At 38.5% G+C, this 25,334-nt stretch overlaps 1 protein-coding gene across 6 annotated transcripts in view; it reads right to left on the reverse strand.

The window, feature by feature from the left end:
• Positions 1 to 5,438: 5,438 nt before the first annotated feature.
• The window catches only part of LOC134790831 (protein ultraspiracle homolog), a 52,593-nt gene continuing 32,697 nt past the window's right edge, over positions 5,439 to 25,334 (reverse strand). For 4 of the 6 annotated variants that reach the window (XM_063761793.1, XM_063761795.1, XM_063761792.1 and 1 more), the window contains exons 4-10: positions 23,376 to 23,610; positions 20,285 to 20,423; positions 16,260 to 16,402; positions 14,050 to 14,125; positions 12,949 to 13,098; positions 6,971 to 7,020; positions 5,445 to 6,099 (exon numbers count right to left, since the gene is read on the reverse strand). In XM_063761793.1, the coding sequence (XP_063617863.1) occupies positions 5,878 to 6,099; positions 6,971 to 7,020; positions 12,949 to 13,098; positions 14,050 to 14,125; positions 16,260 to 16,402; positions 20,285 to 20,423; positions 23,376 to 23,610 (1,015 nt within the window). In that variant the 3' untranslated portion in view covers positions 5,445 to 5,877. Of the gene's footprint in view, positions 6,100 to 6,970; positions 7,021 to 12,948; positions 13,099 to 14,049; positions 14,126 to 16,259; positions 16,403 to 20,284; positions 20,424 to 23,375; positions 23,611 to 25,334 lie in introns of all 6 variants that reach the window. The other 2 variants (XM_063761798.1, XM_063761797.1) reach the window with 2 other exon arrangements.

Genomic DNA, 25,334 nt, shown 5'->3' on the forward strand with positions numbered 1-25,334 from the left:
TAACTAGAATAATCTTCATTTGGTTTGGTCGCATGCAGTAAATCAGCCATTGGTTTGCTGAAAAATGCCAATACCCGACGCATTACCTTATGGAATATCTGAGGTAATTGAACCTCAATGCCGCTTATCTTCAATAGCAACCGAAATATATTAGTCCGGTGGCCGGCTGCATGAAACAAACCTCATCAAAAAATAGAATATACCTACCCTGTAGAGGTACCTGACATTTAGTAGCTTCCAACGCACTTGGTCGGCCTAGGCTTAACCTGGCAGATTTTGTACAAATGGCAAAAACGTTGGACAAAAATTCATCAAAAAAAACCTCATCGAAAAATAGAATGAAACTTGTATGGTAGGATACCTGACCTTGAGGACAGTAAAAAAAAATTGGTCGGCCTCACCTTAGCCTGGCAGTTTTTGCAGTCCGACCAGATTTATTGGGTCACGTGAGAGCTACAATTTACCTCATCGAAAAATAGAATGAAACAAACGGATTATAATAGCTAAAATAAGCCTGTTGACGTATGTCTTGGTCGGCCTCACCTTAACCTGGCAGTTTTTGCAGTCCGACCAAATTTATAAAAAAATCATCAAAAATTTTTTATCGAAAAATCGTATGAAACTGGTATGGTACGATGGCTGCCTTTGAGGACAGTAAAAAAAAAGTGGTCGGCCAAATCCTGTGTTGGCAGGTTCCTGTGTCCGACCAATTTTGTGGTACCACGTGAGAGCTACAATTTTACCTCATCGAAAAATAGAATGAAACAAACGGATTATAATAGCTAAAATAAGCCTGTTGACGTATATCTTGGTCGGCCTCACCTTAACCTGGCAGTTTTTGCAGTCCGACCAAATTTATAAAAAAAACATCAAAAATTTTTTATCAAAAAATCGTATGAAACTTGTATGGTACGATAGCTGCCTTTGAGGACAGTAAAAAAAAAAGTGGTTGGCCAAATCCTGTGTTGGCAGGTTCCTGTGTCCGACCAATTTTGTGGTACCACGTGAGAGCTACAATTTACATCATCGAAAAATAGAATGAAACAAACGGATTATAATAGCTAAAATAAGCCTGTTGACGTATGTCTTGGTCGGCCTCACCTTAACCTGGCAGTTTTTGCAGGCCGACCAAATTTATAAAAAAATCATCAAAATTTTTTTATAGAAAAATCGTATGGTATGATAGCTGCCTTTGAGGACAGTAAAAAAAAGTGGTCTGCCAAATCCTGTGTTGGCAGGTTCCTGTGTCCGTCCAATTTTGTGGTACCACGTGAGAGCTACAATTTACCTCATCGAAAAATAGAATGAAACAAACGGATTATAATAGCTAAAATAAGCCTGTTGACGTATGTCTTGGTCGGCCTCACCTTAACCTGGCAGTTTTTGCAGTCCGACCAAATTTATAAAAAAATCATCATAATTTTTTTTATCAAAAAATCGTATGAAACTTGTATGGTACGATAGCTGCCTTAGAGGACAGTAAAAAAAAAAGTGGTCGGCCAAATCCTGTGTTGGCAGGTTCCTGTGTCCGACCAATTTTGTGGTACCACGTGAGAGCTACAATTTACCTCATCTAAAAATAGAATGTAACAAACGGATTATAATACCTAAAATAAACCTGTTGACGTATGGCTTGGTCGGCCTCACCGTAGCCTGGCAGTTTTTGCAGTCCGACCAAATTTGTGGTACCACGTGAGAGCTACAATTTACCTCATCGAAAATAGGATGAAAAAAAACGGATTATAATAGCTAAAATAAACCTGTTGACGTATGGCTTGTTACGGACGGCTTTCATAAATTCAATGTGGCAGTGTGCGGCAGAATCCACTTGCATCAAATTTGATGCAACACATTGTGGCTGGACATTAAGAGATGAAATGTATAAGATCAAATGGTTTGAAGGACACATAACGCCTTTGCGAGTCCAAGAAATAACAATAGATAAGTCGGAGTCTGGGGAAAGTTCGTCAGACTTCGACTCCGAAGATGATTATGATTAACAGTAATTATTAACAATAAAAGGGTTATTCCTACTAGTTACCACCAAGTTCTTATCAGTGGTAACTACTGGGAATTATTTTCCCACCTTTTACCACTGTTAACTACTGGGAAAAAAAAATCCTAGTAGTTACCAGCAACTCGGTTTGGTGGTACCTACTGGGAATTTTTATTCCCAGTAGTTACCACTGGTAAAAGGTGGGAATTTCTTTTCTACAAACCGAGCTTCGAAGGAGAAATGCTACAGTTGATGGAAAAAAGGCTGATTTGATGCAAAGATAATCACTTAATATATGTGAGGTTATCTTGTGTATTTTACCGTTTATTAAAATTTTGGAAGGCTCACGTGCAGTTTTTCCTCTTATATTACAAGTGTTCGATTGAAAACTAAGCTTTGGTGTATACCTGGATCACTTGCATGTACAAGAAGGCGTTTCATATACGCCCGCCCATCAGATAGGTACACAAAATCATGATGCGTATGGAATACAGCATGTGTGGCCAAGCCATTATGCCCTAAATTATGTACTACTTCGTTAAAACTTAGCTTACCTGTGTATTTACTCTTTCCAAAATATTTATCTTCCTTAAAATGCAGCCTACACAAACGGTCTTTGTCATTTGCCTTAGTTTTTGGTACTCAAAGCTTTTTCTCACCGATTTATGCATATCGGGTCCTTGGGAAAAAAGGGAGATCCTATAGGTATATTTCCACAATTTGTCGCACACTATTGCAGTATTGTGGAGAAAAAAAACATACAACCGAATTGATAACCTCCTCCTTTGGGATTTGGAAGTCGGTTAAAAAAGGAGAATGTTTACAATTTATTGGAAACAATGTATGTGATTTGACAGTGACAGCAACTCCACTATGGAGGCGCCACCTGGTGTGATAAAATGTCAGTTATGCCTCCTCATTCTATCTGTAGTGGAAAAGTAGGATATACGATTCAAAACTTGTCAAAAATCGATGAAAACCTTTTTATTTTTGACATCTGTGAGACATCATCTCAACGTAAGTGTTACTCTGAAACCACGTCAGTAGTTAGAAAACGTTATTTAGATATTAGATAGATTTATGAATAAAATTTGAACTGAATGTTTTCTTTTTTTTTAAAGCCCTCTAAGACCTCCATGGAGTCATTTACTTATGACTTTTTTCAGTTAGCATTATTAAGTTAAGTTCAAGCTGCGAAGAAACCATATTTTCAATATAGAAATTATTATTCTTTACAAATGTGGTCGGACTGCAAAAACTGCCTGGCTAAGGTGAGGCCGACCAAGACATACGTCAACAGGCTTATTTTAGCTATTATAATCCGTTTGTTTCATTCTATTTTTCGATGAGGTAAATTGTAGCTCTCACGTGGTACCACAAAATTGGTCGGACACAGGAACCTGCCAACACAGGATTTGGCCGACCACTTTTTTTTTACTGTCCTCAAAGGCAGCTATTGTACCATACAAGTTTCATACGATTTTGCGATAAAAAATGTTTGATGATTTTTTTATAAATTTGGTCGGACTGCAAAAACTGCCAGGTTAAGGTGAGGCCGACCAAGACATACGTCAACAGGCTTATTTTAGCTATTATAATCCGTTTGTTTCATTCTATTTTTCGATGAGGTAAATTGTAGCCCTCACGTGGTACCACAAAATTGGTCGGACACAGGAACCTGCCAACACAGGATTTGGCCAACCACTTTTTTTTTACTGTCCTCAAAGGCAGCTATCGTACCATACAAGTTTCATACGATTTTTCGATAAAAAAAAATTGATGTTTTTTTTATAAATTTGGTCGGACTGCAAAAACTGCCAGGTTAAGGTGAGGCCGACCAAGACATACGCCAACAGGCTTATTTTAGCTATTATAATCCGTTTGTTTCATTCTATTTTTCGATGAGGTAAAATTGTAGCTCTCACGTGGTACCACAAAATTGGTCGGACACAGGAACCTGCCAACACAGGATTTGGCCGACCACTTTTTTTTTACTGTCCTCAAAGGCAGCCATCGTACCATACCAGTTTCATACGATTTTTCGATAAAAAATTTTTGATGATTTTTTTATAAATTTGGTCGGACTGCAAAAACTGCCAGGTTAAGGTGAGGCCGACCAAGACATACGTCAAGAGGCTTATTTTAGCTATTATAATCCGTTTGTTTCATTCTATTTTTCGATGAGGTAAATTGTAGCTCTCACGTGACCCAATAAATCTGGTCGGACTGCAAAAACTGCCAGGCTAAGGTGAGGCCGACCACTTTTTTTTTACTGTCCTCAAGGTCAGGTATACTACCATACAAGTTTCATTTTATTTTTCGATGAGGTTTTTTTTGATGAATTTTTGTCCAACGTTTTTGCCATTTGTACAAAATCTGCCAGGTTAAGCCTAGGCCGACCAAGTGCGTTGGAAGCTACTAAATGTCAGGTACCTCTACAGGGTAGGTATATTCTATTTTTTGATGAGGTTTGTTTCATGCAGCCGGCCACCGGACTATATTATTGATAAGAAATAGACGATTTATACCATCTTAACCCCAAAATATTATTAGTTTATCCTAACTGTTCCATCATCATCATGCCTCATCATGTAACTTAATCACAAGGTACCTTTTCATTACATACAAATTATTGGTCTTTTTAAGATTATTATGACGAAGAACTAATTAAATTTGGGGCAGTTTAATGTAAATTAATATTTTCTATTCATAAAAGATAAACTGTAATATGATTGATATTTTGTAGTGATGTATTATTAGATTTATTTCCATAAGGTACCTTTTCGTAAATGTATGGAGCAAATACTGTTATTGTTATGTAAGTTTAAAGTGGCATAAGGGGTTAAATATAGTATTTAGTTGGGGTTTTAGGATTTATTTCATTTGAATGACAGAATTTCTTTCATATGTGCTCAGAAAAATTGATTGTGTGTCACATTAAAAGTAAAAATATTCAATTTTGTGATTTTATATGAAAAAGTCAGAAAATACATTTTCACCTCTAAATCGGTATTGTTTTTTGCTTAAACTGTCTGTCAGTGTCGTTTTCTAATAGATAAAATTTAAATCTTGAGAGCTCATTGCAATCAATCGTGAAAATGAAATAAAACTTTATTTTCAAGAGATTGGTTAGTATACACATAAATCAGTCGATATCAAAAGTTTCTATTTGCATTACAGAACAAGTCGCAATATTTTTTTAATCTCAGATATATAAGGCATTATTATTTGTAGTCAACTATGTAACTTACTTCAGGAACATAGTTTTTTAGGCGGCTAAACTTAAAACTTCTCTATCGTAAAGTTGCTCATTTCACAACATTATTTTCAAAAAATCATATCTCTGTAACTACGCAACCTAGAAGGTTGATCTATTGTGTTATCGATAGCTTATTTATTGTAGATTACTGGGGTATGCATAACTCCATACCCGCCATAAGGTACCTTTGACCGTGGGACGTCACACATAATTATGTCGCTAAGATACATAATGTAACTTAAAATGACGTCTGGACCAGCCAGCGGTAAATTTACGTGTAAATATAATATTTTAGGGTCAAAACGACAGCAGAGTTATCATAGTCGATCTCAAATACCCTTCAGATAAAATTATAAAGAGGCAAAAAAAGTCATTTAAATAATAGAAACGTATCAGAAACCGTATCGGTGAACGTGAACACGGTCACGATTAAGTTCATAGAATTCGGCAAGTTATAGAATGTGACGCGAACGGCGCACGGTTCGACTACGGGATCGGCCGAGCTCGCCCGTCTCGGCCGGATCACTACGTACCGGAGGAAACCGTTAACTTTGAGTGCCTCTCTCTCTATCATCCGGGCGGGTGGGGTGGTGTGAGGTGCACGGGGTCGACTCGTGGCCGGTTACATGATGGAGTTGGCGTCGATGGGCGGCGCGTGGTGGCGCAGCGCCTCGCGGATGTAGCCGGCGATGCTGGCGTCGGCCACGAGGTGGAAGAAGTAGAGGTGCTCGAAGCTCTTGAGCGAGATGGAGCGCAGCGCCGGCAGCCGCAGCAGCAGCGCCGCGAACCGCCCCTCCTCCCCGCCGCGCGCGCGCCGGCAGTACTCGTCCAGGCACGAGAACATCTGAGGATACATACAAACATACATATAGCTCACGACCTTAAAAATAAATAGCACGAAACTAGAATTCACATTTACTAAATTGAGCTGTGTAATTTTTCACTACTGGGCACAGGCGCGAGAGGGCTCAGTCTATATTCATCACGTTGGCCCAATTCGAATTCGGGACTAACCATACACCTTTGAATTTCTTAGCTGTATGCAGGTTTCCTCATGATATTTTCCTTAAGCGAAAAGCTATATGTATTTACGTATTTGACACTGAGGAGAAAATTTACATTTTCTTATTTCGGTAATAACTCGAAAGGCGTGCAACTTTTACTGGAGTCATGTAGGCTGGTTAAGTTTCTCTTGAGTTGACCTACCCCGGTGTCACTGTGACGTGGTAATTCTGGGACACCCTCTATGTACTTAATCACAACTAATTAAAATAACTTTCAAAATTTTATTTAAGAGCCCATCAATGTGCAAACTAGCGCCACTGCTAAATAATCGTGATTATTTAAATTTAACGAAAGATATTTAAAAAAAGGGGCCGGTACGTACTGTATTTTGTATTTTAGTACCTTTTGAATACATTAGACTAGTTTTACGTTGGTGGATTCGTCAATCTATGCGTCCAAAGTTAAAACGGCCGTTTTTGTTTTGAGTTCATAGATCGACGAATCCAGCAACATAAAAACTAATCTGATGTATTCAAAAGGTACTTAAATACAACATACAGTACGTAGCGGCCCCCTTTTATAAATATCTTTCGTTAAATTGAAATAGTCACGATTATTTAGCAGTGGCGCTAGTGTGCACGTTGCTCTTAAAATCTTTCCGTCCATATTCACCCTTCGCTGCTCTTCAATTATGAAGGAATGTTACTTACTTTTTCTCGTAAATTGTCAACATCCTGTCGGCTTTTCAATCCTTTCACATCTGTAATGAAGACATCAAAAAATTATATTAAATTTCGCATTATTTTATCCGACACTATTACAGCCAGTGGGGAGACACTCCTGACTTCGGTCGAACTCGGCTCCGCTCGGCTCAGCATTGCTCCGAGCAATTATTAGAGTTGGCACCACTTGACTCCCTTGTGCGTGACAGATAAGATAATCTCTTGAATTTTGACAACCCTAAATAGCCGAAAGGGATAGTGCCATATATTAGAAAGGGATAGCATGATTCGACCCTGAATCGCTGTCAAAGTTCGGGTTTGTAGGAAGTGTCCTTTCTGTACGGTAGTACTATTATTTCTTCTGTGTTACAGCTAACTTTGATATTTAAAATATTTAGGAACGGAGTTAAAATTATTGTATAATGCAAGCACTGTAAAGAATAACTTTAAAGGGTCACGAGTCTCACGACATTTCGAATGTCTAATTTCCTTGGACACATTTTTGAAAGTGTCCAAGGAAGTTGTACTTAAGCCTATTGTAAAAGTTGTAGCCAGGGACCTCTACCAGACAACCAAAAACATTAGGTATCAAAATATTGAAACACATGGGCTAAAACGGTACATTATGTACATTGTCAAACACATAACGTCTCTATAATGAAGAATGCGTATGAAGGTTCCCTTAAAAATGCTAAAAACATACCTTTCTGTCGTTGATTACCGTGTTTTTCTCTATGTCCCAGCTAGGATGACCGCTCGCGCTTGACCAAATCAAGTTGTCATCCTCTTCGTTTGACGTCTGTCAAGTCATAGCGTATTTTTTCCCGCTAAAAGCGTCACGTTTTTTCGCGTGAAAACCACAATTATTAGTGAAATACTAGTTAATATTGTGAAAAATGAGAACGCAAGAGGAGAAGGAGCCCTCGTTAAGCTCTGAATCATCAGAGGAGTCGTCTTCGTCCTCGGAGGATGAGACGCCGCCTCCAAATAAGCGGCCTCGGAAAGCTCACGGCGAGCAGGTTCCGAAGCTGGCTTACGATCCGAGAGTCGACACAATTATAAATCAGATGAGTTACTTAACGAATGTACTCTTACACTCACAATCAGCCAGCGACGAGGGACCGTCTAATCAATGTGAAGAGAAAGAGACGGACGACTTGCTAGTGCCCCCTCGTAAGAGAGTCCTAGACTTAGGCGAGATAGACACAAACGTTAAAGAGGGCTCCGTGCTTAAACCAGCCGAGATAAACAATTTGAGGGCTTTAGAGAAGCTGCATAAATTCAACTCGCCTGCCTGGCAGGCAGTTCGATACAAAGACTCACTAAAGACGGTGTTAGCAACACCTGGGTTTGTCGAGTTAAAAATCAATGAGGAGCTAATGCACTTCAATAAGGGCAAGGATTATCTTGCCTCAACTGAAAACGTACTAGCAGGCCTAGCTAATGCTGTGCTGAATAACCGGAATATACTAAAAAAAGGATTACAAGAGCTTGTTGACTGGTCAGTTACCAACGAATTGAATTCAAATACCTTGTATGAGAAAGTTGCATCTATTTTCGGGTCTGGCTCAGATATATATAAAAATTATGAAAATACATTACAAATAATAACTGGAAAGAGAACTGAATGTATTGAGGTACGCCGGAATCGTATTCTAAATGAGGTATCTAACACTAACCTCAAATCAAGTTTGAAGAATCTCCCACCGAGTAATGAATACTTATTCAGTCGGGAAGCAATGGCACCTCTGATACAGTCACTAGGAGGTACCCAAGTATGGCTAAATACGCCAAATTACATAAAGGAGAAGAAGACTCTGCCAAGCAAACAACCTGAAAAACAAAAAGAGTATGACAGCTCAAGCTCTAAGAAGGTTCAGTCAGACACACCAAACAATTACAATAATCAAAGGCGTGATAAGAAGAACAAGAAACAGGGCTATAAGCAAAATAAGCCCTTTCACTTTAACAATGCCTCGGCCAAGAAGAAGTGACAATCCGAGTTTTCAGGGGGGATGTCTACAATTTTACCAGGACAGATGGAATCAGATTGGAGCAAACCAGTTTATTTTGAAAACCATAACAGGATCAAGGCTTCCGTTCAAGACCAAACCCCCCCTGACGTATCCAACACAATACCAACAACGAAGATTCAATACAAAAGTATCCCCGGAAATGACAGAAGTAATAAGTCAGCTAAAGAGTCAAAAGATCTTGGAGGTTCCATCTACAAAGAACCCCAGTTTCATTTCAAAGATGTTTTTGGTCAAGAAGGCAGATGGTGGGGTGCGACCCATTTTCGACCTGCGGGGTCTGAACCAGCATATTTCAACCAAAAAGTTCAAACTGATATCTCACACAACAGTACCAGAATTTTTGCAAGAACAGGATTATATGATCAAAATAGATCTGTCGCAAGCCTACTTCCATGTTCCAATTTTGAGGTCTCACAGAAGATTCCTCAGAGTGGTTTACAATGGAGAATTGCTTCAGCTAACCTCCCTGCCTTTTGGTCTTTCTTCGGCACCTCGAACCTTTGCAGCCCTTTCAAACTGGACAGCGGAGGTCCTACGGGCCAGAGGTTATCGAGTAATAGTATATCTGGACGATTATCTGTTGGCAAACCAAAGCTGCTCAGAGTTAAAGTTTCAAGCCGCGGAGGTTGTGACTCTTCTCGAGCAACTGGGTTGGAAAATAAACTACTCGAAGTCAATTCTGGAGCCAACTCAAGAGCTAGAGTATTTAGGACTGTATTGGAACACCATGAACAACAAGAAATCTTTACCAGAACAGAAGGTGTTAAAGATTCAAGACCAACTAGCCCGCTTAGAAAAACGGGGCAGGTGTTCACTTCTAGAGGCACAGACTGTTCTTGGCCATTGGAACTTCGCCAACATTGTAGTTCACAGAGGTCAACTGAACTGCCGAAGAATGCAAATATTTCTAAGAGAATTTTGCAAAAACAGGCCAAGACAAAAGAGGATGATTCCATCAGGAGTTCTGGCAGAGATACTGTGGTGGAAGAATGCTCTGTGCCAGGCGTCGGTGCCTTTACAGAGAGAGGAGATAACTCACTTCTTGACGACCGACGCGGCGGACGCGGGATGGGGAGCCCAACTAAACGGACTTCACCTGTCTGGTACGTGGAACAAGAAGCAGAAGTCATGGCACTCAAATCTCAAGGAGATGTACGCTGTATATGCTGCAATAAGGTGTCAAATGAGCCACCTCGGCGGTGCTCATATACTGGTACAAACGGACAACCGCACCTTAGTTGCTTACATCAGAAAGGAGGGGGGCACAAAGTCCTTACAGCTATTGAACCTAACATCCAAACTGCTGACACTGACCGACCAGCTGAAGGTTTCACTGTCGGCTTGTTACCTTCCGGGAAGGTACAACAGCATAGCAGACCGGCTATCCCGAGGAAAACCTCTACCAGAATGGCATTTACTTCCAGAGGCAACGGAGGCCATATTCAAAGAATGGGGAGTGCCAGAAGTCGACTTATTCGCAACCAAAGAATCAAGAGTAGTACCAAGGTACGTAACACTAGACTCGAGAGATGGTTCAGCCGAATTCTGCAATGCGTTCAGTCGCGTGTGGAAGTACCGACTAGGATGGATTTTCCCTCCGCCCAACCTAATGCCACAAGTGCTACGCCACCTAAACAAAGCCACGGGCACATTCATACTAATTGCACCAGCGTGGACACAATGCTATTGGATGCCGGACCTTCAGGCACGGGCATTACAGAGACCACTGTTGATAACGAACCTCCGGAGAGTTCTGATAGACAGGACCACAGGATTTCATCCTCCCCAAATAGAACTCCTGGAGCTACAGGCATGGATGATTGGGGGTGGAGCAAACAAATATCCAGATGGAACACTGAAGAAAAAGAACTTCTAAAAAAGAGTTGGAGATCATCTACTTTAACTACTTATACACCAGCAATAAGAAGATGGGCAGAGTGGTGTACTGAAAACATGACAGACAGTAAATCTCCCACTGGAGATGATGTTGCAAGATTCCTGGCAAGCTTACATCTGACCCACAAGCTGGCATACAATACTATTCTATTACATAAGTCAGCTATAGCTACCTATTGTGCTAACTCAGAGATGTTATCCAAGAGTTTCCTAGTTAAACAGATTTTAAAATCTATTTCTTCCGCTAAACCAATAAATCAGAAGCCCCCTATATGGGATACACGATTATTGTACGACTGGCTCCTATCAACAGCATCCAAAAATACCTTATTTGATGCAGCTAGGAGAACTGCAATAATATTATTGTTAGCTTCAGGAAGAAGAATACATGATTTGACTTTACTGCAAATATATGAAGAAAGCCTCATAGAATCAGAGGATAATGTCATTTTATGGCCAGCTTTTGGTTCCAAAACGGATTCATCTACCAGAAGACAGTCGGGATGGTGCTTGACTGCGCATCCTGAAGAGGCTATTTGTCCTGTTAGACATATAAAACTACTTATAAACTTATCAGAACCTAGACGTTCCACTGTTCAAAACCTTAATGATTTATTTATAACAGTAACTGGAAATGTTAAACCAGCCTCTAAGACAAATATTGCAGGATGGATAAGAACTATATTCAAAGAGGCTGGTATTGATGCTTCACCTGGGAGCATAAGGTCTGCAGTCGCCTCAAAAAGTTGGCTGGACAACAGACCAATTGATGAAATATTGGATAGAGGAAATTGGAAGTGCTTCCAAACTTTTAAAAATCATTACTATCGTGCTGTGCAGAAGCCAGTAAATTCTTGTAGCACTGATATGCTCCATAAGAACTTTAACAGTGCCTAAATTTAAATTGATTGAAATTAACACTTGATTTTGTTAAAAGTTAAAACTATTATTTTATTATGCAAATGGTACTTTGCTTTTTTGTTCAATAGAAATATTGTTTATGTTACTAATACACATCATAACCAATGATGTTATTTAATGAAACTGATCTCAATTGGAAATCACAGTGATTATTGATCTCAATTGTTACTAGATATGTAGCAGATCTTTATATTATGTACATCTCATTTAATAGAGAATTCACATAGCGTATGGGTGTTTTCTTTCAACCAGCAGATATCAGACACGTCTTCATTATAGAGACGTTATGTGTTTGACAATGTACATAATGGAAATGTTTTGCATTCCAACAAAACATATATTATGTACTAAACAAACACATAACGTCTCAGCAAGGGCCTTGCTGTTGAAGACGCTATGACTTGACAGACGTCAAACGAAGAGGATGACAACTTGATTTGGTCAAGCGCGAGCGGTCATCCTAGCTGGGACATAGAGAAAAACACGGTAATCAACGACAGAAAGGTATGTTTTTAGCATTTTTAAGGGAACCTTCATACGCATTCTTCATTATAGAGACGTTATGTGTTTGTTTAGTACATAATATATGTTTTGTTGGAATGCAAAACATTTCCATTATGAGACAAAACACTGATATTTTGATAGAATTTTTTGATACAAGCATTTATAGCTGACTGTACGTTTCTTTCAACAGGCAACTAATACTCATCAAGACGATTCTAACAAACCCAAACACGATTAGTTTGCGTTGTTTTATCATAGAGTTCCTATCCCACCTCTTGTGTCCATCATCAGACCAGCGATGGTAACTTACATATGTATGTGAACTTTCAGCTCAATCGAATAATGGGAAGTGGGTCTAACACATTTATTGCCACCCAGCCATACATGACATCCGCGCGAGGGCACAAAAATTTAGTCATATATAGCTGTAGTAGCACTATCCCGACTATCGGGTCGTCCGGCCTGGGAATGAAATCATAAAATACCCGATATTCGGGTTTTCGGCACTGAATGTGCTAATTTAGCTTGTGGGATGTGACCCAAACATACATACAAACATAAATAAAAGCTTGTAAAAATGGAGTATTGATATGTATATGGTGTAGTGACCTGGGTTGAGCAGCACGATGGCCTTGAGCGCGACGTACTCGGCCTGGTCCATGCGCAGCGAGCGCATCTTGAGGCTCAGCTCCGACAGCACGCGGTCGAAGATCGGCCCCACGCCCGCCTGCTGCGCCGAGTTGCGGTGCAGCGTCATGCCTGCAACCAATATATAGATGGTCAAGCAAATCTTGTCAGTAGAAAAAAGCGCGAAATTCAAATTTTTTATGAGACGATATCCCTTCGAGCCTACATTTTTCAAATTTGCAGCCTTTTTCTACTGACAAGATCTGCTTGACCTATAACTATACCTATATTTTTAACCTTGCACTATAACTATATTTTTATGACTTGAACTATAACTATATTTTTAACCAGTTCCGGTTAGGGGGCGTACTGACGAGTGTGTTACTATTGGTAAGGGTCTCCCCTGATATATCGACGCGCATTCGGCAAAAGCCGATAGGAAAAAGCTTTAACGCGTCGGCAGGCGCCGGTCGATGCGAGCCGAGCCGAACGACGACTTTTTCGCTCTTATTGCGTGGACATAAAGCTTTTTCCTATCGGCTTTTGCCGAATGCGCGTCGATATATCAGGGGAGACCCTAAGAGTTGGAATAGTTATTTATCCAAATGAAATGTTTTTCTCACCTTTTAAAATATATTAAAGTGAAAAAAACGTTCCCAGCTGTTGTAACAGCTAGGAATAGCCCGTAGTGACCCTGTCGTAAAATGTTCCCCTGTCTCTGTCTCCAAAGTAAAATTAATTGCCTCTTTTGCAGAATTATCCTTTCGAAAATGTCCCTCCCTGAGATAAGATCTTTTTCAAAGGAATTAAGGGACATTATACTTACTACATAATTAATATTGAACAAACTATATAATTGATAACACATGTCAAGCGTTCTCTCTCCCAAACATATGCTTTCGGCTGATTAGGTCTGTCAAATAAATAAATAAAATAGCGCTCAACATGACGAGCTAACGAGCCATCACACAATCTATTCCCGGTCGCACGCATTATGCCACCACATTAAAAAAAAATTAAAGCAAATTTTGAAATATTTAATGCTTGTGAAAAATATGTCTCTACAAATGTATTCTCGCTTACCCGGCATGAGGCACATGAGTTGCGGCTGCGTGGTGCTCCGCGTGCCGTCCCCGTTCTCCCGCTCGTCCTCCAGGTACTGCAACATTCCAATTAAAACATTCGTAACGTCTCACATCACGCAAAACAACTCTAAAAGCCTCTAAAGATAAACATGCGTTTGTTTATTTTTCGCGGCGAATTTCGCCGCCGCTAAAATACTGCGCTATACTTTGCCCTTGAGACAAAGGCGTTTTTTGACGCAGTGCACTAGAGGCTAAAATTGGGTAAAAAGTTAGGCCATTTTACACGTACGCTGGGCGTCATAGTCGAATCACGTTCCAATACTTTGTCACCTTTGGTTTGAAGTAAAATAAACACTATATTAAGTAAGTAATGGGGTTGGCAACTGTCAAAGGTTTGCCTAGATGGCGCCATCATAGCTTGCCCCTTTTTCTATAAGATTTGGCTTAAAGAGCTGGCATCCAGGGTATTAAAAAAACAAAAATTTGACACAATTCTAGGGATTGACGGGGCAAGCTATGATGGCGCCATCTGCTAAAAACTTCCACCGGCCAACCCCATTATAACATGCCTACTAACGATATCAGTGATATCACACAATATCAGCGACTAACACCTCTTCAATTTTATAGGCAAGGACCACAAAAATTCCTACATTTATTTGAATATGAAATTAAAAACAAATACGTGTTACCTGTCTAATATGTTAATAAATGTGCTAATAGACTTCAAAAATAATCGAACACAACTAACGAAATCTAAGGCCAGTTTGACCATTTCTTGACGTTCTAAATGTTGTTACAATAAATTAAAGATAACTCCATAATAAAAAACAAGTGAATAGTGAATTGCAATAAAAATGTACATAGTTAAGGCGTTAATTGAGTTTTTATTCGTCAACTTTTAATTGGTTCCATTTTGTTACCCAAATATTATAAATTATTTGTTTTACGAAGAGGCAAAGTTGTTCTTTTAACCTCTCGTACTAATTATTGATACCCGAGCAAGCGAATGATTCCATAACTGAAATGTGGAATCTTGATCGTTGGTTAGGACGCCAGGGTTACACAAACTTTGACACAGAGTAAAATATTTTTTTACCACACCCACGCGAGGAAAATACGAACTATTGTGTTGTATTTATTTATTTCATACACATAAATTTACTGCTTACACCAATACAATTACATGTGTATAAATTAAATTAAATCTCCATTATGTTTGCACCACAATTAAATTAAAACTACAGTTCTTAACTATGCACTTTTTTTTCAATTCATCTAGTACAGAAATATAAAATAGTGCAGTTACATGCAAGACACATTGCCTTTTTATGAGCCATGTGCTTATTAACAATATACGAGTTTTATGGTTATTGTGCACTACATCAATTTAGAAGTATTACTTTTATTGCAAACATTTATTTATTAAAAATTATAATAACACCTTCGCAGATGTCATTTGGGGCCCAAGGCGATATTTGAGCCAATGCCAGCGCATTGAATAAATGAATCGACGCGCACCATCTGTTTTTGATTATTGTTTAATCCTAGTTGCGTCCGCAATTTGGCTGCGATTAGTGTGGTTTCATTTGCTTTTACGAGTAATAGGTGTTACAACGCTTTATGAGCTAAACGGTGTGTTACTTAAAAAAGTTTTACTACCTATGAGAAAACCTGTTTTTTAGCAATTGTTATATTACTTATATTTCATATTTTATGAATGTTAAATATTGAGTTTTACTAGTTACACTGGCATACCTATTCTATTAGTATAGGTGGTTGCACTAAGAGTAAGACACAACAGTCCAATATTAGACCTTAATTCATTGCAAAAAGGTTCACGTAAAGGCAATATCTCATCAAAACATAAATGTGAAATGAGAGCCAAGTTTAATATTAAGATTTGCGTCGTTGTTGACTTCGCCGGTAAAAGAATTGAGATTTATGGGTGCCAAGTTCTAGTTCACTTGGGATGTAATTAAAGTTCAGGATTTGACTTGGCCAATTTTTACGTAGGTCTGTACACACCTACGTAAAAATTGGCCATATATTTGGTTATATATTCGTCTATGTTAAATACTTTTTTTAAATTTAGTTTGTCGGTATAAAAACTAGCCAAGTTCAGAATTTGTCAACTTTAATTACATCCCAAGTGAAGTAGAAATTGGCTTGTCTAGATAAACATAAAACAGTGTGGTTGTGCCGTACCTCCATGGAGCGCCAGGCGATGGAGAAGAGCAGCAGCTCGTTCCAGGAGGCCTTGATCAGCGCCACCTGGTCCTCCAGCACCAGCTGCCCGAAGTGCGGGATGTCGCGCGCCCACACCACCAGCGCCGCTATCTGCTTGTTGCCTGCAATGCAATTTGTACTCTATTATTACAACTTCAAGATTACTATTTCCTTGAAATAAGTTTACACTAAAGTCACTAAAGTATAAACTTTCAGATGTAATTAAGGCTGGAAAATGTGTACTCTTCTAGCCTCTGTCCGCGACTTCATCCGCGAAGGAGTCGTGCGACCGTGTCAAAGCCTAAATATTTTTTATTCAAATATCATCTTAGTCTAATTAACAGAGCAATTTATTGATGCAATTATTATTGTTCGTGCATTAAGCGTGTTTATAAAGGAATGTCGTATAAGGAAAAGATGTAAAAAAGTTGAAACTGGCTTGCCAATAATTCCAATAAGACAAATTTAAAAAGTAAACATGATATACCTATAGATACGCAAAAAACGTCTTGAATTTCAATCAGTCGTGTAGCTACTGACTTGCCCTTGGCATTAATTTCTTACCAACTTTTGACCTGTTTTATAATGAGGGTAATGTAATGTTTACTAAAAGGTATACAGTACAGGCGCGTGTGGTTTATTTGCGCCGTGCTCAAGTACCCATAATAATTATAATTAGTTTAACAGAAGCATCGTCTCGTTAACATACTTGCCAGTTATTATCGCAAAAATAACAACAGATATGTGAGGCACGCATAGGTACTTAGGTACGAAGATTAACTTAAACAAAACAGAGTTATTTTCCCTAACAGGTCACGAATGCTATCTGCCCATCGGAGCCATTAAAAACTAAAGCGAAGACGATTCAGCATACTAAAACATTATTCAGAATAACAAACACCTACATTCCACTTTTTCTTCGCGACTTGGCAAGCAAGAGGAAAATACCCTTAAAAATAACGCAACTTTTTGTCGCCATCGAATTGATCTACTTATTAAATTTTTTTGTCAACACTCATACTTTTTATTGTTCCGTTGTGCCGTCAGACACACTTTATAAATATTTATGATGTCACAAAAACGTAACGGCCAATTATTTCGTGTGATGCTAGCCAATAACATGCGATGTTTGGTTTGTTCATTACCAAATTGGCAATTGCTCATAACAAAAAAAAAAAAACTAGAAAACTTCGTGGTTTCCCTCGTGGTGTTGGTGTCAAAACTTAATTAATCTGATAGATGCACTGGAATCAGGTGGATTGATGCAGATATTTGTCACATAGGTATTCAAAATTAGGTATAGGAACCCTACACACCTAGGAGGAACGAACAAATGCGGGAGTGAATAAAGTTAGTCACAAGGAAGGGTACCCAACTGCCCGACTCCGATTTGATTTATTTTGATATATGTTATAGAGTACTCTAAAATAACGGACACGTATTTTTTTTTAGCTGCCCAAACTCAACCTGTTAGGAGAAAATGGCCTTCAAAGTACTGAAAATTGACCAAACCTAATTTCTGAGAAGAGATTTGTTCAAAAAAATTGATAATTAATTACTGGTTTCGTTATATGTTGGAGAACATGAATAAAGAATGGGGACGTGTTTTGTCATTTCACCACAAACTCATTTTTTATATAAAAATATATGTATTATACTTATTTATTATTATTTTTTTACATAAAAAAATGAGCTGCCCAAGCAGCTAAAAAAAAATACGTGTCCGTTATTTTAGACTACTCCAGAACATATATCAAAATAAATCAAATCGGTGTCGGGCAGTTGGGTACCCTTCCTTGTCAGTTAAAATGTGTGGTGCGGTTTACCCTTGAATTGCCGACAGACATTTCATCGAATGTTATTTAGAAGACAACGTTTCAAGTTATTGCGTCGAAGAATCGATACTAGTAAATTTAAATGAAGGACTTTTGATTGGTATTTGAGTTATTTTAAATTAAATTAAATTAAAATTAAAAATCTTTATTTTGTATACTTATAGTTTATATCGTGGTATTTCTTTACGGGTTTTCTTATTTCATTTTGGATTGTATTTAATAAAATCTATTATGCGTAAAATTATTGCGCGATTATAGCTATGTGCTCTAATTTGTGTCATTTTCATTTTGGGAAAATTATAAATAGGTTGGTAACAATAATTTTACTTACTAAGCCGTTCATTTCTGTGTGGGGTCGCAGTTCTAACCTAACCTAAACCTACTTTGAAAGCCGTTCGTTTCTGTGTGGGGTCGCAGTTCTAACCTAACCTAAACCTACTTTGAAAGCCGTTTGTTTCTGTCTGGGGTCGCAGTTCTAACCTAACCTAAACCTACTTTGAAAGCCGTTCGTTTTTGTGTGGGGTCGCAGTTCTAACCTAACCTAAACCTACTTTGAAAGCCGTTCGTTTCTGTGTGGGGTCGCAGTTCTAACCTAACCTAAACCGACTTTGATAGCCGTTCGTTTCTGTGTGGGGTCGCAGTTCTAACCTAACCTAAACCTACTTTGAAAGCCTTTTGTTTCTGTCTGGGGTCGCAGTTCTAACCTAACCTAAACCTACTTTGAAAGCCGTTCGTTTTTGTGTGGGGTCGCAGTTCTAACCTAACCTAAACCTACTTTGAAAGCCGTTCGTTTCTGTGTGGGGTCGCAGTTCTAACCTAACCTAAACCTACTTTGAAAGCCGTTCGTTTCTGTGTGGGGTCGCAGTTCTAACCTAAACCGACTTTGATAGCCGTTCGTTTCTGTGTGGGGTCGCAGTTCTAACCTAACCTAAATCTAAAATTATTACAACAGAAAAATTTATAAATGTGTAGTACGACATATAAAAATGTATTTAAGTAATACGTCGAACAAATGAATTGCAATGTTTAGTAGTTGTGTTAATTAAAATAATTTGAAGCGAATTAGCGATCAAGTAATATTCGTTGAATAGTATTTCTACGCAGTAAGAAAAATTGAAATAAATAGTATATGAAACAAAATAACGCCAACCAATATTACTTTACTAGTAGTAACGTTTCGATGAATCGTTGTCGATGAAATAATATTCGATGAAAAGTTTGTCGGCAAAACAAGGGTACACCGTGTGGTGCCTACAAATCTAATAATTTTTAATACATAATTGAATTACATTTATTTCGATACTATTCCTTCTCATTAATATATTTATAAAGTTAATGCATTAATCACAAGATATTGTTTCAAAATTTGCATGTCTCTTTAGAAATCAATACCTACTGGTATTTAAAAGTCCGACTAACTTAAACACGGGTCTAAGGTTTCGCACAAAAGTAATACAGATTATATAATAGATGTATAATAAAATATACAAACAAATAAATTCCCATCCTCCAGCGATATTAAATTGCCTCCCATTAGCGTGCCAGATTACTGTAATGATAGTCAATTGACAATTCTAAATTAAACTGATCTTATACGTATTGTAATAGACATAAGGTGGTTTTTGTTATGAAGCAAATACGCCGCTATTTTCTATGAATCAATTGCAAATAGAGAAATTAATTTGCTTTAGGATGTCTAAATGCAAATTAGATCCTTCTCGTAAATTTTATTATTCTACACTAATTTTACCAATTTATATGTCTTCACGATGTTTCATTTCAACAGAATTAATATTTGTAAGAACGACAAAATACGACACAAGTCTTTATATATTTTCATTAACAACATTGAACGAGTACGTTTCCAATTTCGGAATGTGTATGAGTAATAACATTATTGTAAATTTTTTGGCATATCATTAATAAGTATGTTTCTGAATCAACATAAACTACACAACTACACATGCACTTTAAGGAGCCGAAAAACGGTTAAAAAGCCTCCTAACCTAACATTGGGATACTAACCCGCGGGTTACGGAACGCAAGCTGCGAGTTGTTTTAACTATTCGTAATGTACGGCGATCGGTATAATTTCGCGGATGGTGCAAACTGAATGGACGCTCGAGTGGCGGCGACCAGTTTCCACCTTACAGATTGTAAACACGTTACCTATCTGACAGAGGCTGGAGACGGGCACGCGGTACCGCGGCGGCACGTTGGTGTCGGAGCCGACGCGCAGGAACTGGTACTCCTCGCTGGGGTCCGCCACCAGCGACTCCATCTCCAGAAGCCGCTCGATGGACAGCTCCTGCACAATATACAAATTATATGAGAAGCATATACGTTACACTAGAAAAACGAGGTTACTGATTGTTATCGTTACTTATTATTATTCTAACACTATGTTTTTACCAGCTAAAACTAACGCTAATAATAAGATTAGAGAGCCGAAATAACTAACTTCTCTCATCATTAGATAATCAGGATTTTTCATTTCGTTTTTTGATCAATTATAAATTAGGGCTCATTTAGACGATGCGAGAACTCGCATGCGAGTTTCATTACATTGCGGTATTTGATCGGTCGGTTGAAGACAGACACAGACAGACGCACGAGTGATCCTATAAGGGTTCCGTTTTTTCCTTTTGAGGTAAGGAACCCTAAAAATGTACGGGGATGACAGATGCTACGAAATCTCACGTGACTATTTCCGCACACTATATTGTTTCGATTGGCGTTTTCTATCACCGATTTGGTATCATCTTGGCTAGGCCCCCTGTTCGGTCATAGTTTGCTACAGCTTAATGCTTTGCGTTTTGCAAGTACCAGTATCACTAGTCACAAAGTTAACAAATTACTTAATGTATCATGTAAAGATTGTAAAGGTAAATTCCTAATAATTAAGTAAACTTTTTGCCAGTCATTTTATTAGGCAGATGTTAATTAAATTAGTAGAGTTTGGGCGGTTGCGAAGGTGCAGAGCGGTTTATATTTTATTTATTAGCTGATTTGTATTTTGTTTGGTCAATAAAACGTTACTACGACCTAAATATCGAATTCGAAAACCGTTCGAGGCCTGAGGGAACGGAAGGGTGTTTGTTGTATTCTACATCAATTAAAATTATTTTACAAATAAGTAGGTAACCGAACTTATTATCATACGCAAAACGCAAGCACTGACACAGGGTACTGGATATTATAATATTAATTTATTGATACAAATTTATGCCTGCGAGCCAAAATCTTTTAGTCATCGCTGACAAAATTTACCATTACTGCTATTTTTATTTTATTTTATCATATGCAAATTGAGTGTCACTAACAGTCTCGTCTAACTATAGACAAAGCAATTTAATATTTTATTCCTTATGCATAAGTTATAAAACATATGCTCATATTGTTGGATTTTATTTTGAGGTACTTTACTTACTCAAACTATGCGAACGATAAAGTTATATTGCATATACGCGAGAAATATACTAGCAACTTTACGAGTCTGTAATTGCTTTGAGAACTATTTAAATATACAAACTTAATTGAAAGTTATTTCGCCAACAACGGGTAGAATATCAGTAAAATACAGTATTTAAATACAGTATCTGTGTGATATTATCTGTGTCTAAATATAGTATCTGTAAAATGCTGCCAAAGACGAATTTTATGACAAGATATTTTCTTCTAATGTCTGTCTAGCTCTAGACTAGGATAGTCAACGCGACTAATGAGTACGCGACGAAATCAAAGTAATGTGCTGTGACAGGAACACCAAACCGCGGCGCAGTTGTACAAAAAGGACAATTTAGACAGGTAACATAAAAGTGCTTTTTGAAACCAATTCGTGGGACTGATTTTTCCTTTAGCTTATTTTTTGTCTACTCAACAAATACTCGTAATCATTTTTTGGTCACTGGAAACTGGAAACACATAATAGATCCAGGTTGCGGGTTAGTAGGTCACCTAATTAATTATTCTTCCGCATATTGTACGTACTAAAATTAAAATTAAAGAGCTATGCAACCAGGCAACAAACATAAAATCTGCATAATGATAATTAAAAATTTTTGTAGCGCATGTAAAATTAGAAATATGACATGTACAATTGTACATGTACCTACGTACAGTCGCCACGCCATCAGATATATCGGAGCGATCAAGGCGCTCACAAATATCTGTACACGCTTTTATTGTCAAGGCGTTAGAGTTGCGTGTTCAGATATTGTGACCACCATGGCCGCTCCGATATATCTGATGGCGAATACGGTACGAGACAAGAAATTTGACTTTAAAAAATACTGTCGTTTAGGGGTCGTCCAGAAATCATGTGATGGTTTAGAGGGGGTAAGAAAAATATCACGAATGATCACGATGGTGTTTGGGTCAGAGAAGATATCACGTGTAACTGTTTGCGTTAAAATCACCAAATATCACCAAGGGGGAGGAAGGGTCCAAAAGGGGCGGTTTTTTCATCGCATAATGCTTTCGTTAATGTCTCATTACAGCTAAGAAGTTTTCTTATTCTAAGCATACCTAATGTTGATGACACAATGAAGTTTACATTACTTATCATCCCTATTATTTTTAGCAACCTTGAGCCGCTGGTTTAGGCGAAAAGCAACACTGAAACTCTATTTTTGTTTTGTTAGGGCCGGCGTCCGCCAAGCGCCTTAGGCTGATAACGCCTCAATGCCCTTTATGAAATAATATAAATTCGAATTTAGCTTCATTAAACAAGCCACTCGTACCGAACGAAGCTTATCAGATTGGAGTATATTAATAACGTCAAACGTTTATTTTAGAAAATAAAAAATACGAGTTTTAGTGTATACATATATTTTAAATACCAAATTCGTTGGAGCAAGAACACTACGTAGAGTACCTAGGTAACTAAATAGAAGCGTCATTGAGAGAGGATATTAAGGCGGTCAATAAAGTGGACTGATGGTCTAATTAAGATCGCAGGGAACTGTTGGAGGAGAGCAGCGCTGGACTAGTGTTATGTGGAAATCCTTGAGGGAGGCTTTTGCATAGCAGTACTTGCAGCTGATAAAGCGGCTAACGAACATAAACTTTGATTTAAAGTTAAATATTGCAGTTATAATAACATGTAGGTTAGGTTAGAAAATGAAAAAAGGTAGTTTTGATTTTGGCGGTTATCCTCTACCGGATGTGGCGTCAGTGCAAGGACCGCCTTCTTCTCAGTAGTCGCTAAAGTAAAAAGTATTATTATGTAAATGAGTGTGATATAAATGAGGGCACATACATCGCTTACCTGCACCGAGCTGCTCGGGTGCGCGTCCTCGGCGCCGCGCGCGGCGCGCTGTCGCTCCTCCTGCACGGCCTCGCGCTTCATGCCGCACGCCAGACACTTCTGGTAGCGACAGTACTGGCATCGATTCCGCTGCCGCTTGTCGATTATGCAGTTGCGCTCCTCGCGGCACGCGTACGAGAGGTCTTTGCGCACGGTCCGCTTGAAGAAGCCTTTGCATCCTTCGCAACTGGAACCAAGGATACACTAATTAGAAAATCCGGTAAAAACAAAAACACCAGTTAGCGAATGCGGTCCAAATTGCGTGCCTACAAATCCATAAGCCATGTGGGACGTGGGCAAACCCAAAGTGCAAAGTGACTACTTAGCCACCCCGACGATTTAATAGTATATGTACAATATATCTAAAAGATTAATTACCGCCGTCACAAGGCTATATAGTTTGTTTTTATACGATGCGTGGTTGCGTGCCTCAAAACACACCGGTCGACCATCCCCATACAACCATTTCCAGTCGCCGTTACGACGCGGTGTTGACACATCTTGTGTCGACACCGTCTGTTTCGGTCACAATTCCAGTCGCAGAGTCGTCGCCGTGTCGACACAGTTACCAGAAATGGGGAAGGGTCGACACATGACACAAAGTGACATAAAGTGTGGTCGCCGTGTGCACACATTGTTTCGGGTTTGCGACTACTTTATGCCAAAATCATTCGTTCATTCGTTCATTTTGTTCCTGTCAAATGGAAACTGTCAGATGGAAAAATACTTAAATAAAAATAAGTGACATTAATACGCCATCTCTAAAACGGATTACAAGACGTAATTCTATATTGTTTGCATTTATATTACAATAGGACTTAAATTATTATGGGGAATTAAACTGCTCGAGTGATTTGATAAACTAAGTGTAATATAATCAACGCGCCACCACATTGTTTTAGTTTAGCCGGAAATGAAATTGTTTACTTCTCAGTGCCTGTGTTCATAACTATATTATTTGAAGCATTTTTAGTACTTCGATGCGTATACTATACTTAAATAACAGAAATAACGCTTTACATACTACGAAACTTGTTAATTATGATGTATAAATATGGTTTAAGGCTGAGAAATATTGCAGTCACAAAGTAGTTGCAATGTTTCGACTTTGTGTCGACTCTGTGTTGACACATGACACGCGCTGTCAAAAGTAATAACAAAGTTACTGGTATGTTACTGGATTTGCAAAATGGCTCCTTGTGTTGATTTGTTTTCAGATATTCTCAAAGTGTAAAAATGCCGTGGTCAGAGATGGGCATTAATCGATTAACTGTTTATTCGACTAATTAATGGAATAAAAAAAGTTAATTCTCAAATTTTAATCGCGATTAGTTTAGTCGACCTAACATCGATTGAAATTGAATTAATCTGAATATTAATCGAATAAATTATCGATTAAATCTCGATTGAAAGTTGACAGGGGGCCATTTTTGTACGTAAAAATAATAGAAATGTCTTGCATGCAGATGGTAGCAAAACACTTTGTCATAAAAGTCGAGATGGGTGTCGATATATAGGTTTTAGGGAGTGCCGATTTCGAAAATAATGACCATTTTGGAATCCGAAATGGCGGCCATGCACTGTGTCATAAAAGTCGTCATGGATGTCGTTTTATACGTTTTAGGGGGCCCCAATTTTGAAAATGATGACCATTTTGGAATCCAAAATGGCGGCCATGCACTATGCTATAAAAGTCGTCATGGGTGTCGTTTTATAGGTTTTATGGGGCGCAGATTTCGAAAATGATAACCATTTTGGATTCCAAGATGGCGGTCATGCACTATGTCATAAAAGTCGTCATGGATGTCGTTTTATAGGTTTTAGGGGGCCCCGATTTAGAATATGATGACCATTTTGAAATCCAAACTGGCGGCCATGCACTATGTCATAAAAGTCGTCATGGGTGTCGTT

This window comes from Cydia splendana, chromosome 5, assembly GCF_910591565.1.
Source record: "Cydia splendana chromosome 5, ilCydSple1.2, whole genome shotgun sequence".
In the NCBI taxonomy this organism is placed as follows: domain Eukaryota; kingdom Metazoa; phylum Arthropoda; class Insecta; order Lepidoptera; family Tortricidae; genus Cydia; species Cydia splendana.